The sequence below is a fragment of the Mesitornis unicolor genome, unplaced genomic scaffold (assembly GCF_000695765.1).
Source record: "Mesitornis unicolor isolate BGI_N332 unplaced genomic scaffold, ASM69576v1 scaffold3288, whole genome shotgun sequence".
NCBI classification, from domain to species: domain Eukaryota; kingdom Metazoa; phylum Chordata; class Aves; order Mesitornithiformes; family Mesitornithidae; genus Mesitornis; species Mesitornis unicolor.
In genome coordinates this window covers 44,256-61,447 of record NW_010199615.1, presented here as the reverse complement: position 1 = coordinate 61,447, position 17,192 = coordinate 44,256, and the positions used below count along the sequence as shown (strand labels likewise).

General features: G+C 37.5%; 1 protein-coding gene across 1 annotated transcript in view; it reads right to left on the bottom strand.

Moving 5' to 3' along the window:
* MYO3A (myosin IIIA) overlaps positions 1–17,192 on the bottom strand; it is an 85,938-nt gene that overhangs the window by 25,560 nt on the left and 43,186 nt on the right. The window contains exons 17-22 of the mRNA XM_010189491.1: positions 16,517–16,664; positions 7,775–7,928; positions 6,612–6,700; positions 4,758–4,887; positions 2,215–2,294; positions 1,518–1,595 (exon numbers count right to left, since the gene is read on the bottom strand). Of these exons, the coding sequence (XP_010187793.1) occupies positions 1,518–1,595; positions 2,215–2,294; positions 4,758–4,887; positions 6,612–6,700; positions 7,775–7,928; positions 16,517–16,664 (679 nt within the window). The remainder of the gene's footprint in view (positions 1–1,517; positions 1,596–2,214; positions 2,295–4,757; positions 4,888–6,611; positions 6,701–7,774; positions 7,929–16,516; positions 16,665–17,192) is intronic.

Genomic DNA, 17,192 nt, shown 5'->3' with positions numbered 1-17,192 from the left:
ATTAGACTGGAGAAAACTAAGGCCACCCCAGAAGAGGGGCTGATGGTGACATTGTAGCTGCCCTGCTGAGAGGAAACTTTTGAGGAGGGCAAAACCAGAAGTACACAAAATCACAATTCTAAAGTTGCATTTTCCCCACTTCACCAGGAAACCAGGCTAGCAGAGGGGATGCAGTTTGTAGCTCCCCATGCCAACTGAGGTGAATCTGGCTGTAAACAATTTGACTGGTGTTCTGTAAAATTGCTTCATGGGAAGATCTTATTAAAACACAAATGAAGAGGCTTATTCCTCAAGATTCACTCTGAATCAACAGAAAGAGGCAGCCAGGAGGTAATGCAGTACAGCAGTAGGTTGGAAACATGAAACTAGTGTAGGACATCAAGAGCCATATGTTTCCTAATAAAATGTGGAATTCCATTCTGGACAGACACTGCACCATACAGCAAAGTGCTTAATTAGCTTCATCACTAGTGTGTCAATCGAACACAAACAAGTAGGACACGCTAATGGATAATTTTTTTTCCACTCAGTCTGAGGTGGCAGATGCTTTTCTCAATCACTCATAGATTTCTGCTTATGAGCAAACCAGTGGGGCTGAAGCTGAATCTTCATTTAAGAGCATTAGCTAGCATGATCTGAACAAGGATTTCCACTACAGAAAATAATAACAGAAAAGTGTAAATAGATGTGCTGGTAATGCATTGAAATACAGACATTAGGTTTGAATTAGATTCAATACATTTTTCCATCTAGTATCTTAAAACACCATGCAGCTCTGGACCACCATGATACCTAGGCTGAAATTATCCTTTGCAGTCCATAAAGCTGTGTAATTGTATCTACTAAACAGAGATCTTGCTCCTTCCTGTTCTCTCTTAAAGATGTAAATGAATTCGTAGGGGTCATGGACATCACCTTAGCCATCTTTGTGTTCTTCCTGGGAGAGATGACTAAATAAGAGCTGGAAATTCAGAGCTGAACCTAAGTGAATCAACTCTGTGCACCACTTTGGAGGAAATACTGCTCTTGACAACTGTTTTCTACTGCAGGACCCGCAGCACAGCCAGTGCTTGGGAAGGTCAAGGGCATTGCTGAAGGAGCCAAAAGGATGGACTCAGGACAGTCTCTGTGAAGTGATCATCAAGGTCTTTCTCTGGAGCTCCTGCTTCAAATAAACTTTTCTCTCTTGTTTCTTAAACTCTTAAAGAAAGGCTATACCACTAATGTCCAACCTTTCTTCATCTCCTTTGATGGAAAAACAAGCAAGTGAAAGATTAATATTGATCATCATACATCATCATGACAGAAATGTGGCTTTGTAATCAAGTACAATTAAAGATGAAAGATCACAATCTCCTCTAGATATTTGTACTGCACAGACCACTGCACCATATATGCAGTTCACAAATTCTAAGTGGATCACTTTTGACTCTAAGTCAACAGGTGCATTTCAAAAGGTGAAAGAATAAACATTCATTCTACTCTAGAAAAATCTATTAAAAAATCGGATATCTTACTCTAAAATAAGATGCAACTGTCTGCGTTTTCATGCTGGTTGTCTCTCTTGGATGATGCCCAGTATCTCCTGCTTCGTTCTATAAAGATGAAGGAAGAAAATGACACTTTTTATTTCTGTTGAGCCTGTAGTGTCCTTACCAATTCCACAATAAAGTGCCCCTCACAGAACATAATTAATTAAAAAACCAATATTCTAAACAGAAAAAGTTGCAGCATGATCACTAACACAAATCAGTTACACCAGTACGTTACATCACTTTACTACACAGTACACAAACGTTCACACACAGAAGACACAATTTGATAATGGAGTATCTAAATAACTGCCACAAATAACTTGGCAATGTCTGAGTTCCTGTCTGTTATTTCACCATCACTATTATTTTGGTAGTTCTCTAAGGAACTTGACTATACTCCATACCAATATTTTAATTTCTCTTTTTGCTAGGAAATATTTTTTTTTCCCCTGAAGTTGTTATAAAACTATAGCCAGAAAGAAGGGAAATGTTAGGTTTTTACCTCACGGAAGGAATATGAATTGCACAACACAAAGATATCCAGCTAAACAGAAGAGAAAATAAGAGAGGGAGAAAAACCAAGGAAGGGGTTACTTGCTTACTTTTAGTACCAATAACAGTATTGCCTTTCTAGTTTAAATTAGGGATCAATGCAGGATAACAGAATCAGTTTTCTTACCTTTGTATGACTGATTGATTTCTGGGATGTCCACATTTGGTAACTGATTGTAGTTTTGCTTTTAGTGTGTGCCAGGTTACCTATTGGAAGATGAAAGAAAGAAACTTACCAAAGTGCTTACATCTTATCTAAACTAAAAACTACACTGAACCACCTTATTCATGCCCCCAGTATAACCATATGACTATAAGGGTCGTTGACTTTTTCGGAGTATGTCCTCATCTCCCCTTTCACACTTGGGATGGAACAAGCTCGGAAGAAGTTGCATGAAGATGGAACATGGGCTGAATTTTCCTCCATTAGCATTTATGTCACCTACTAGAGCAAAAAATAAAGAAACAGACTGCTGCAGAAGGTAAGAAAGACACATCTTAGAGCATCCATGTGGTTTTACCCTAAGGAAGTTATTGTACTATACTAGTTTTAAGGCTACATATATATTAGTTAAAAAAAAAGGTGCTACCACCCTTCTCTGGCCCTGAGGGTAAGTGACATGGCATGACTCAAGTCTATACAGCTAAACTCTATACTTCACTACTCTTTTAACCTCCTGGTAAAAATAAGGTAGAATCTTTCCACAGAGCTTGTTGGAAACCATCACTGGCCTGTGCTTTCTCTTGCAGTGTGGCTGGGTATTTCTGGGATACTGGTAGCCAACATGGTCCAAAACTGTCCCAGGGAGGCAGGCTAACAACTAAGCAGAACGTGGGAATGTTTGAGCTACTGCTCACTGGCCCCATTTAATTTGTTAGCACAGACATAGTCTTAAGACTCTAACCTCAGAATTCTTAATCAAGTAATACCTTCACTATGATGACTTGAAGGACTAGGTGCATTGGAGTGGTTTACATAGACACTGGTCTTCTAAAGAAGCAATGAAAATTCTGCTGAGCTTTCCATCATGACACTCTATGTTGATAAACCCCAATCACTGCTGCACACTGCCATTGCTTCTGCTAATAACATCACAACTTTGGAATCTCACTCTCCACTGGGAGAGCCTGTAATCTCTCTGTGCTCAGCTACTATCAGTAAGAGGTAGATAAGAGTAGGATAAACATCTGCAAATATACGGTATGCTGAGCTAATGTGTCCTGTATTATGTGATATCAAGAGCTACACCTCCCTTGGGCTTAGCTGAATATCACAGGGTGGGAAGCAAAGAGACAGGATTACTCAGACTTCACTTTAGGTATCTGAAAGTGAAGTGTCTACAGAATCCCCGCTGTATCCAGCGGAGAGAGGCACCTTCAGAGAAGATTTATCACATCCTAAGAGAAACACCTGAGATAGGCAAGATGGGTTGGACTCTGGGTAAACCTCTACATTTCCACTGATTCTAGATCAATAACTTAGATCAGAAATCCAAATTTTGGTTGGCTATAGCTGGATGGTTTAGTTCATTTTTGAAAAGCTAAACACAGTGTTTCATAATATTTAACAAGAAGACTAAAATAACCTTCAGAGTTATCTTGAAAAACATTTCATAAGAGTTGGGATCAGTCCTTTGGACCATTTAGGTCCTGACTTTGGCTCTACAGAAATTATAGTTTAGTATCTTAGTAGATAACAACAAGTCAAAAAGTTCAGGCAAGGACATTGAGCTCAGTGTTTTCCCAGGAACACTGACTTAAAATAGACCTTCAAGACTAAATTTTGCATTCTACCAGCAAAGCTCTCTTTGTGAAGAATAGAAGCCTTGCCAAAACCTCAGCTTCTGTAAGCTACGATAACATTTTAGAGAAATTTCCATTAGGCTCTTCCAATTTAGCTTTTCTGTTCTACTACAAGTATGTGTCCCATGTACAAGAAAGTAATGTTGTAAACTTTAAGGTTCCTTCCAACCTAAACCATTCTATGATTCTATGATAAAGTACTTATTATATAACATCAATGCCATCATACAAGGAGTAATACAACACAATAACAAACAGGTTGTAAGGAGACTTACCCATCATCCTAAAATGGCAAGTAGTACACTGTGCAAGGACCTCGTTCAACTTAGGGGTAATTTCTGTAGAGCCAGTCATATTCCTCCAACCCAATTTCTGAACTCCCAGAGGGAGTGTTCACTACCATCAGTTACCTATTGTAAAGGACTAAAAGACTGGGGAAATAGAGGAGTGTCTCTCACTCTTTGCAGCAGATATTGGGAGCCCCAACCTTAGTTCTCTACTACTTTAGAGAAAAATTGCACTGAGAAAAAACGGGCAATTTATATATGCCCTGTCCAAAAAAGGCCAGTGACTTACCTGATCCTTTCTGTTCAGTCCTCAACTCAAGGGATGCACTCCACTCCCTGTCTTGCTCCCCTACCCTGAAGAGAGGACCCTGAAAGAAGCCTCTACAACTTCCTTGGCACTTGACCAGACCAATCCCTCCCCTGCAGCTTGAGATGGCTGGGGCTCCATTCTGTATAGATTCTAGGGTTGGAAAGTTAAGCCACAAAGTGTATAATGTCATCAACAAATGGTCATATGAAACCTAGCAGTGGTCATCACGAAGGCTAGAGAAGAATAAGAAGATTACCACAATAGTAATACCTGTTTTGGTAAGAGGATGGGTTACCAGCTGTCGTGTCAGATTGTTTTCAGATGATCGCAGTAGCAGCACAATATCAGCTGGCAGAGTATCTCTATTTTTGGCTAGGAATCCACTTGCATTATACAGAACCTGTTTAAAAAATGCATTTATGCATCTTCTGGGCTTTTGAAAAGAAATTGAAAATTTAAGTACTCTGGCATGTGGCTTTTAATATATTGAAATACACAAAGTTTTTCAGTCATCAGACTCGTACTTGCTTACAGCCTTTCTTTTGATCACTGACAGTCCTAACTTTTAAATACTGAGAGCCATTATGATACAAAATCATAAAAGCACATCCATCACTCCAAAGCAACGTGAGACATTTCTTTTCCTTAAAGCCAGTGTGGATTTATCACTAGGACAAGTGTATTGCAGTCCTCATTTACACCAGTACAGGTGTAAATGCATGATTAACAATGCACTTGCTTTCAACTGTATCACACACAATTACCCATAAGGTTGTACAGTCTTTCTGTCCCATTCACATCGTGCTGTACTGGACCCAGGACTTACCACTCTTCCTGGTGATCTCTGTATTAATTGTAGAGGAAGTTTGCAAAATCACAAACTACAAATTGGCAATTGAAATCTCTAAAAATTCCAGGAATGGTGTACCTAACTCAAAATGTACCTCCAGGGCTCTATCTCAGTGGTGCTGTAAAGGATCTGCAAGAAAACCTGGCCTGTGAAGAAGGTTAGAAGATGCTGACATATTTAATTTAGAAAAAAACCACCACAAAACAACCCAGTAACAGTCTTAAATTACAAAAAGGGCTTGTAAAGGAAAAAAAAATTCTCCAGTTCCACAGTAAACAGGACTAGGAGTAATGAACTTAAATTACAGCATTGGAAATATAAGTTAGACAGTAGGAGAAACTTCCTAATGAAAATACTTGTTGAACACTGGAAAGGGCTGATGGGGCACTGGTGGAATCTCCATCTTCAGTGGCTGGTATCAGGAATGGTACAGAGGGCTGGTTCTCTGCTTCTCAGCAGTGAGATATGCTATGATGGTGAAGCATAATGCAGCTGGATATGAGGTTCAGAAGAGTTACTGCAGATCTTTTGTAGCTGGCTGTCTTACACAAGAGGTAAGTTATTTTCCATCAGCTGTTGGGCAGTATGTTGCCTCTTTCCAGGCCAGCTGCTTTAGAATCAACCACTGCACAGACCCAACATAGTTTCCTCTATGATACAGCAATGCCCACTCCATACCCCTTTAAAAAAGCTCAGATGGAGGTGGGAGCTCCTGTTTTCACAATGCAAGGTTCAGGTGACCAGTGGTATCTTGCCACAGTGCATCAGCAACTCCTTCTGAGTTTGAAAGGCATGTGTAGCAAGTCACTTTGTATGGGAGGGCAAGATAGTGCTCATCAAATGAAGCAGAAAGCAGGGACTGCACTATCCATTTAGCTGATGACGAAGTATAGAACTAAGAAGTAAGGCCGATGGGGTGTAGGACATACAAGAAGGAATGGAGCTGGAACCTGATTCGAAGCATTGGGAACGCACATGGCACAGGACTTTGAGGAACTAGGGGAAGGAGCACCCAGTTGCATTATATAATAGTTATTTTTTTGGTTCTGCTATAATACAGTCAGTTCATTTACTTGGTGACATTTAAGAAAAATACACTCCTGCTATTGATTTTTTGTAAGGGAAAATAACTTTTCAATTTACTTTTGATGTATAAGGCACTGCCAAAATTTCCATATCAGATCCGAACAGATGAAGGTTGAGAACCAATCTCTTCCATTTCCTTACAGCCCTACCATTCCACAGTTCCCAACTATTATCATTAGGTCTCTTACCTTTCCTGCATAATGGTAAATCCCAAAGGTTAGATCTACTCTTTTGGGTCTCCAAAAATATTTTGACTTCAAGTTATCTTCAAATTTTTCTGAAAGGAAACACGTAGCTTATCTTACTGGAGTTACTATGCAATAATTGTCTTCTGAAGCTGTATCTCTCTAAGGATATTGTCTGACTTCTCAGACAACACAGGGGCACAAAACAGACTGATGTTTTTAAGGACAAAGATACCATAAATGGTCTTGTAACAAAAGGCACTGGATAGATAATATAGGAGCTCTTGGGTCAGTTACTTTGTACTATTTCTTTTCTGTGTGACCTCAGGAAATCACTTGCCTTTCTAAGCTTTTGATCTCCATATATGAAACAATGTAGTAATCCTTCCTAAGGATTCCTTGGGGAATTGTGAGGAAACATTTTCCAATTGATTGAGAAACTCTGTACTGTAGACTAAAAAGTACAAGGATAGAAAGACAACAAGCTCATATAATTGCTTTAGCATGGGCATCGTTACTGGATGTTACTGGGTTTTGTGATTAGGTGTTGGTTAAAACTGTCAACTGACACTTTGCACATTCAAAAATGAGTAAAACAAGGATTTATCTGTGCAGAACCCCACTGAAATAACTAAATCAACTGTAACTGCAACTACTTAGAAGCACTGAAGTATTCAGGATCTGAATTACAACATATTTATGTGTTTTAATTTCTGAATAGAAAAAACCAGGAAGCATAATTTGCTGAGAGGCACTGAGGCAGGTTTGCAACCCTTAAGAAGTAGCAAAATTCTTATTCAGATATGGCTCATCAAAAACCTCAGAGCTGAACAGGACTTAACTTTGTAAACAGTGTTTTTGGCATATGAACCTAGAGGCTTAACTCAGTCTGATTTTTATCTTTCAAGCCCTGCAGCTAAAAATTCCTAAAGGCAGCAGAATACACAACCTGGATCAGCAGCTTAGGTTCATTTGAACTCTTGGTGTTTCTCTATCAACTTCAAAGGTACATCCAGCCCTGTATGCATGCCTCCCTCAGACACATTGTGGCACTGGAATGTGGGCTCATTGAAAACAGAACTAGCATATAGCCTAAAGTGGACATGCCAAACAGAAATCTAACTGGGAGGCATCCTGCAAAACTGTGAAATAAACCATATACTTACCTACAAGTGTCTGATCTGTTGCTTGTGGGAATCGACTTTCCTCATCCAGCAGGGACAATAAACCCATTGGTTTCTGCAGAAACATATCTAAGAGGGGTCTGTTGTCCTCATATTCTATAACTCTTGCATCAACACCTTCATATAGGTATTCATTCTGTAACAAGCAACAGAATGACTATGTATAGAGAACCACTTCAGGAAATAATTCACAAACTGACAATTGTAGCAAATTAAAACTACACCGAAAAAGTATGCCCCAGGGCTAAAGACATCAAGGTTTTGCAGGAACAAATGTCAGTTGGGATGCATCACACTATCAGGCTATAGATTTTAATCTGCCTTTGGATATGTAAGTGCTTCTTATGGAATATTTGGTAAAGTAAGATGCTTTCCAGGAATATGCAAGAAATATAGAAACAGAGCTGAAGAATATATAGTGTTTCCAGATTGAGACCTCAATGCCTCTTTACTTCACTGGTCTGCAATGTAAAAAATATTTCTTAATCATTTGGAGATACATTTACATTCCAAATTCATTGCTCACATCTATGTGATGTACAGTAGCCAAGATTTACAAAAGTGACTACAGATTACCGAGATCTCTCTTGTTTGATCTGCCTCCTCAAACACCTCTGAAAGTTCTTATGTGTAGAAAAATGGTGCACACACTTTCTAATAATTAAAGAATGGTGTACATACTTTCCAAAAACTAAACAAATCATCTCAGGTTGGCCTATAAAACATTTTCACTTCTTTTAAGGAACTATGAAAGATATTCAGCAAGATGAACAAACAATATAAAAGCTGGTGTTTTTTTTCTCCTGAAGACTGGAAATATCTTTAGATTCCTACAAGACTGAGAAAAACCTGGCAACAAAAACTGTGTCCACAGTATGTTGTGATAGTTTTATCTTGAAAATAATCCAAATTATAGCTGAAGAATACAAGAATGACTTTCTTTAACCTTCTTCAGCAAGGCAGAGGACAGCTGCAGATTTACCAAGAGAAGGATGCTCTAGGGACTCCCACCCCTCCATTATTTTTGCCTGCATTACGTAATGCAATAGCAGATATCCACTGCACAGTGCTCCCATATATAGCGGTTCTGTGCAGGCTATACTATGAAACACAAAATTAAGCCTTTGGATCTACATTAAAAATCATCCCTCTTCCAAAGAACAGGACTTTATAAAAGTGTGTTAACATCATAGTTGTGCTATCCTGAATTCATTGTAAGAAGAGTGTCATAAACATGAATAATAGCTAATAATAATGAGTTCAAAGACCTCTAACCCTGAAAGACCTCTCCTTATGTGTCATTCATTTGAGTATGAATGATAAGTCAGGGTTGAGTGAAGAAGGCAACACACTGAGTGTTTTGAAAAGCAGTTAACTGCCATATACAACAGAAAAGCATGTTATTAGACTTCCTACCTCTTCATCTTTAAGCCAGAGAGAAACAGCAAGATGAATAAAATCAATACTACTGTCCCAGAAATACAGGCACAAATAAATAAATCTGCTGATCCATTTGAAAGAGAACACAGAATATATACCTAAACCCCTTCCAGTATCCAGATTGATCTATTGGGTTGGCCAAAAACTAATTGCATCTTTTTAATAGATGGACATACATGTCTTGAAATGTAACTAACTTCATTTTAAACCACAAAATTATTATGTAACTTGACAGCTGACAGTTCAAGCTTGCTTTAGAAAAAAGAAAGTACATGATTTTGTTACCAATTATTTATTTGGCATCAATTTCAAAATGGAAAAGCAAAAGGAACATTTTCATCATATTTTGCTGTGTTACTTCCAAAAAGGAAAGAACACTGTTCAAGCTCATAAAAAGTGATGTGATGTGTACAGTGAAGATGCCTTAAAACTGTCAGAATTGGTTTGCTAAATTTCAATCCAGAGAGTTTTATGTTAAAGATGCACCAGACTCAGGAAGGCAAATCAAAGTTGACAACAACAAGACAAAGACGTTGATCGAATCCAATCAGTGTTTAATGACACGAGAGATTGCTGATAATCTTAACATACTGAAATAAAGCATTGAAAACCATTTAAAACAACTTGGATATGTTAGGAAGCTCAATATTTGGGTACCACATGAGCTCAAAGAAATTCATCCCACTAAGCACATTGACATCTGCGACTCTCTCTTAAAACTTGAAGAAGATAATCCAGTTTTGAAAAGTATTATAATAGGCGATGAAAAATGGATCGTTTACAAAAACTACAAATGAAAAAGATTGCGTAGCAAGCATGATGAACCAGCTCAAAGAACTTCAAAAGCAGATATTCACCAAAGGCAGGTTATGCTGTCAGTCTGGTCGGATTTCAAAGGTTTTGTGTATTTTGCATTGCTTCCAAGGAACCAAACCATTAATTTGGATGTGTACTGTCATCAGCTGGATAAATTAAATGATGCCATCAAACAGAAGTCTCCAGAATTGGTGAATTTCCAAAGGTGTTGTGTTTCTCCATGATAATACTAGACCGCATACAAGTTTAGTTCCTCGTCAAAAATTGTTGCAGCTTGGATGGGACATGTTACCACATCCACTATATTCAAGAGACCTGGCACCATCAGACTACTATTTGTTTAATTCTTTACAAAACACCTTGAATGGTAAAACTTTCACTGCTGATGAGGATATCAAATTGTTCTTGAAAGTGTTTTTTGCAAAAAAAAATCAGAACTTGTTTGAGTATGAAAAGATGGCAAAAAGTAATTGAACAAAATGGACACTATATTGTTTAATATAGTTTTTGTTTCCCATTAAAAATTTGCCTTTCATTTACCCGGAAAAAAACATGCAATTACTTTTTGCCCAACCCAGTAATTTCCCAGGACACTCTTCAATCTAAGAATAGGTTATGGCTCAGTTTATATGCCCGTACAAGGGTGTAAGCAGCAAAAATCTCTCCTACAGCCCCATGAGGATTCCTCATCTCAAACAAAAACCATTAACTTCTTTCATGTCTCCCCTGGAACAGTGAACAGGTGGAGTTTTGCTTTTTATTTTAATCAATGACCTGAGTAGCAGGACAAGACAGGAGAGTAATAAACGTATTGCTGATACAGGCAAGAAGTTAATTATATACCTGTAGGAGCTAGTGGCAGGAAGGGAATGAGCCTGTGTTATCTCCCAAAGATAACACAGGAGTAGGGGCAGCTTAATCGAGGGCTACGGCTGTACCAACACACAGGTGTCATGCTCATGAAACCAGCCGTTACTGCTTAGGATTATCAAGAGCACACTTATCAAGAGAGAAAAGGGAAGAGATTGCTCAGGATGGATCTATCAGAGGAGAGTGTTTCTGTGACACTCAGACATCCTCAAACAAGCTTTCTCAGACAACCTATCTAATGATTAACTTTTACCAACTTCAAATGCTTGTGAGAGAGGCTGGTTTAGAAAGCTGATGAAAGAGTTCTCCTTGTAATTGAAAGGAGGTCTGTAACAGCTGTACTACTCCAGAACAACACCAACATCTGCTTCCGTCCCTGTCCTGCCAGTGAGCGGGGCCTGACCTCCAAGCCTGCAGTGTCTGTGACCATTCGGTCTTTTGTGTCTACATCTTGACAACTGAATGAGTGTCAGCACTGATGGTTTCCATAATGCTGCTGTCTGCTCAGCAGGATACGGACGGAGTTCACTTCATCACTTCTCATGGGCTCCTAGAGGATGGCTGATAACCAAGTTTTCCAGGCACCAGTGTGACAGATGGCTCAGAAATAAGAGACCGTATTACATTTTTGTACGCAATGCTGGTCTTCAACCATATTATTAGGATACAAACAGCAATGATAAAAGCCTTAATGATGCATATCATAAAACCGTAATGAAATAAATCTTATTTGAATTAATAAGCTGAGTCAACTACAGGATTCTGTAATCCTCCATGATGTTTTATGACAAGAAAGCTCCTTAAAATAGCAGCTGCTCATTGAAATTCTAAAACATAATCCACTAGAAAGCATTCCTATGGATGGGATGTCAAAAGGAATAGTCGAGTTACACTAATACTTGGGCTTCTATCTCATCCTGGTATGGCATGGTATATTTTCTGTGATCAAAAATAGGCAATATTAGCTTGTGAAACCCGGTTTCACTTGTAACAAAATAATTATTCGATGCATTAGGAAATGGTCTTAATGTTTGAAAAAAAAAAGTAATGGCATTTTGCTGAGAATGTGGTAGATGAAACTTTGGTTAAAATGAGAACACTGGAGACTTATTCAGAAGGAATCTTTTCCAGCTTAAAATAGAAGATTAAATTGTAATATGAATGTAAAATAAATATTGCACATATTTAATGCAAAAAGTAGCACCCTTTCAACTGACAGTAAACTTACCACCTTCCAAAATATTTCAGTATTTGACACTACACTTTATACTTTTATGGAATAATCACAAATGGAAAGAAATTGAAAGGTTGTCTTGCTGGCCAGTGCAACCCGCAGATCATGATGGCACTGACAGAGAATTAACTTACATCAATGCCTTACATATAAGAGAAATACGTTCAGTGAAAGGACTCAAGGTGCAAAAGTTGCACTTTGCTTAATATTAACCTAAAAAAACCTTGTGCCAGCATTTATTCCACCTAACTATAGACACAAAAGAAGTGACTAAGTTGGGAGCCCACATTTCCACCCAGTCAGTGGGGAGAGAGCTGTATCTATCTGTCTCCACTGACTATCAGGAATCTAAATTACCTTTAACTGAAACTACACCTCCCACTTTGGCCTTTCTGTTAAATTTAGAAAAGGAGATTGCGTTTAGGCCTAAAGGCCTTTATTCTTAAATGCAAACATTAATTCAACAATAAAGAATAAATTCCCTTACTTTTGACTTGAGTTCTCCATGTTGGTATGCAGGCACCCTGCTTTAGCAGACACCCTGTGTCTGGGGTGGTGATAGTACCGCTATTCCTCCCTACTATTCCTATGACTTCTGAGGCCATATGTTTGTAGGCCACGCTTCCAAGAAAAGCTAAACTGAACACTTTTCAGGTTTAGATACAGAAAAGAAACCACTGACAATGCTAAAAGTGTGTCACCTGCAACACTGGAAGTAGAATTTAGCCTTGTGAGTTCATTTGCTATTTGGCATCGTTGTTCAAGTTGCCAAAAATGATTCACCTTCCCTAGTTATAAGCATTACTTATTAGGTTGACATGGGTTAATTGAGAACCAGAGTATAATCAACTGATTTAGACCTTGACTTCCCACCAGACATGTCAAATTTCATCTAATTGCATATGGTATGGAATTGAACTGGGCAGAACAGGGAAAGAATTGAAGAAATAATGTACCTATAAGTTTTATTTCTCTTGTGTGAAAGAAATTAAATTCTGCAGTCTTCCTTGTGTAGATATACAAGGAGAAATGCAGTGACATGTTAAGAGATTTCTGAGATAGCACAGAGTGATCCGACATGTCTGACTGGCTCTGGACAGGGCTGTGGAGAGATACTAGCCCAGGTCTCCAGCAACAGGATAGCTTTGTCAGCATGACAGTCAGCTTGAGCTAATGAAAAAACAATGCAAAGGACTTGGTGGCTGTTGGCATCAGCCTTCCAAACATAGTTCCTCTCTTTTAGTATCAAAGACACAAACCCTTACATGTGTGTAAAGTCAGGCTGACACATTAACAAAGGGCAGGAGTCATCCTATTGTTTGGCTTCTACATAAGTGTTACTTTGTATCATTAACAAGAACAATGATCTGCTGAACTTTCAACTTCAGTCATATGATTTTGAAAATATTTGCTTTTTTTGCATGTATAGAAAATTTAGGAAATATATTTTATATTTCCCTGCAAATAGCTTTCCCTTATTTGTAAGTACGGAGGGCCTGTATTTACAATTAAAGTGTATTACTGATGCTAACACAGGAGAGTCCTTACAGTGAACAGAAAAGATTCTGAAGCCACCTGCTCTCTTGAAGAGTGTTCTTATGATGTAAAGCTGGAACAACTATGTTATAGATAAGTACTATCACTGAAAAGTGATGTCTTATAATAACTATGAATCATACTGCAAATCATCCCATGCCATCAAGTTGTAATGCAGAATAATACATCTGTCATTTCCTGACTCTGAAGGGGGGAAGGGATTTACACCCACACTTGCATGAACTTAATCCATATAGCTCATCTGTACTGCTGTAGCAATATCTTTGGAGACTGCTACAAGATAATATAATGAGGTTTGGTATAATCTGGCATAGTGGTGTCATGTAAATTAAGACATCTTACTTGGTCAGTATTACAGGCAGGATGTGGACACTTGTAATTGGAATATTAGGACTGGTATAAATGAAATATGAATGGAAATGCATGTATAAGCATCAGAAGAAACAATCTTAGAGGAATGGCCTATGATTTGAATGTAGAACATTCATTCACAGCAATAAAATTGAGGAAAGTGTTGTTTACATCAAGAGCAGAAGGCCTTCGCTTGCATAAAAACACAGCGCAGACAGCTAGCAAGTGGAACAGCCTCTAAATCTGACAACAGGAGGATGACTGCAAGGTTACAGCACATCACATATCCCTTTCTTTTTCTTACGAGCCCACCGAGGAAACACCATAGGCATAATGATGTATGTATTCCAAACCAGCAAAACCAGATACTGATCTTGCCTTAAGATTACAGAGGCTGAAATAAGTAAGGTTCTGAGGCAAAGAATCACCCTGTAACAACTGCTGATTGCTAAAGGGTGTAAGAGACTCATCCAAAACCTATTTCAGCAAGATGAACCTAAAAGATATGATGAAGACTTAATAGCTGGTGTCCCTTATTCTCTGTGTCACTCACAAATGATCCTGGCCAGACCACTTGAACACACACATCCTGGTGCTTTCTATGTTGGTGTGAGTCAATGGAAACTATCAGAATATGAGCGGGTAAAATTGAAATACTTAGAGATTCTGTATATAAAGAACCCCTTCACTTTCCATAAGGTCTGTAACTGTCATACTAATTTCCTACAAGGAGAAACGGGTAAACTGTATGTTGACAAAAACAGAAGTCAATTTTTTCTACCACCCTGACCTCTCTGTAGCAGGCCATGTGAACTGTTCCTACTAGATGGTGACACCACAAACTTTTGCATTAATACAGGTCTGGCCAAAATGTTCTGTATTAGGATATCTAGAAACAAGTAAAAGCAGATTACACTGAACAGGACCCAAGTGTAATTAAAAAGGAGAAGGAATATTAAGACAATATTTGGGTATACAGGGATAGGATTAGGAAAGCCAGGGCAGATTCTTCAGCAGCAAAAAGGCAACTAGGGAAAATGTGGGCCTGCTGCTGAACGGGTGTGGATGACATGGAAAAGGCTGAGATACTCCATGCCTTCTTTGCCTTGGTCTTGACTGATAATCAAGAGAATCATCCCTGAGATGAGAGGGAAAGTCTGGAGCAAGGAATATTTACCCGCAGTGGAGGAGGATCAAGTTAGGGAACATTTGAGCAAAGTGGACATACGCAAGTCCATGGTCAGTGCCTGGATTTGACTGGAATAAATAACAGTCCTTCAGTCTATGGTGTTCTTTTTGTGTGAATTCATGCACTTTGGAAAGAAGATACCTAAATAATGATAGTAGGCTAGTTCTCTCTGACTTTTAGATGGTATTAAAGATGAGGAAATACTTGTGACTGTGAATTTCTCACATAAATCTATAAGAACAACTGCAAGGTCTAAAACTGCAAGGTGGCATTTCCTGAAATAATTGGAAACAGGATAAAGCATTGATCCATACGAAAAAAAAAATCCATTTTACACATAGATACATATACACATCTAGACTGACACATGCATGTACATACTCTAAACTTGTATAAGTCTCATCCTTAAAACAAGCAGTGATTAAAAATTACAAAATACTCTTTTAATACTAATCATTAAAATTAGTATTCACAAGGATTTTGGTCTATGGATCATAAAACCCAATAATTTCAATAAAACAGAGAAAGTATTATTTCAATTACAACATGAATGTTGACTGTTCTGCTCATACAGAACTCTGAAATATTTTTATTTTCAGAAACTCTAATTAATTTTTTTCCTGACATATTATTTCTTCAAACAACAATATTGAATAATGATTTAAGGATGGTTAATTTAATTCTCATGGAATTATTTGCAGAATTGAGATATTTTTTGAGGCATTTCACTCTCCAGTTTCATAAACTTTTATAATTAAAATTCTCTTCCTTTTCTCTGTTTTACATCAAAATATTTAGATTAAATACATCATCATTTAGCTTAGATGTCATAGTTCCTGAAAAAAAACAAAATAATTAAAATATTTTCAATTTTTAATAATGGAATTTCACTGTTCATTAAGCTTATTAGTAAGCTATTATGAACACTGCACTTTAAAAATTTTGTTACCACTCGTGAATTTTTTTTTACCGTAGAATTGTACACTACATCACTTGTTATTCCTCAAGAAAACAACACTCAAATTGCATCAAACCAATGATCACTGTGTTATGTTGCTTAGATACTGTAAATTTCAAGTTTAATGCATTTTATGTGGGCATTTTACTTGCAAATAGCAAGTACTGCTTCATATAATACATACTCAGAAAACATTTGTTATACTCTGCAATTTACAACCTATTATGGAGAAGGAACAATGTAGTTTCTTGAGACAAGGTTTTATATGTTCAACAATATTAAAGTTTTATCAAAATACTCAATACATACCTGTTCCCAAGCAAAGACATGCTGATTGAAGTAGAACTGGATCTGTTCATTGGCAATGTTGATACAGAGTTGTTCAAAAGAATTTTTTTTGAAATTCTCAAAGCCAAAGATATCAAGAATTCCAATGTTCAAACCATCATCATTTCCACTGCAAAGATGAAATAAACTTTCTATTATTGTATCTTTATTTTACAGTGACTGGCTTCATCACTATTTCATGAAAGGAAATAATGGGGCAAATCTGTATTCCAGTTCAATAGGATAATTTTTGCTAAACCAGGTTTCTCTTCAAATAACAATCATTTTTTGTTTGAAATACAATAAATGCACATAAATTCAAAGATGACTGAAGACCAGATACACTTAACCACATAATGATCAAGTCAATTGATAAGTGTATAGAGGATTCACAATTTTATTTTAAAACTAATTATTTCCAAGTTATTATTTTATTGTAAAAAGCTGACTATAGTACAGAAACAACACGCAGTTCTTTTTGTTTCTCTTGTAATAAAACAGGCTTTACTCACCAGCATCTTGAAATGAAACATTGCTCTAATTAATTATTATTTCTTCATATTATTTATTCACAACAATTAAAACTGCTCATTTTAACATGAAATACAAAAGAATTAATAGCTAGACCTTTTATGCATCTAACTACTTCAAGTTCTCG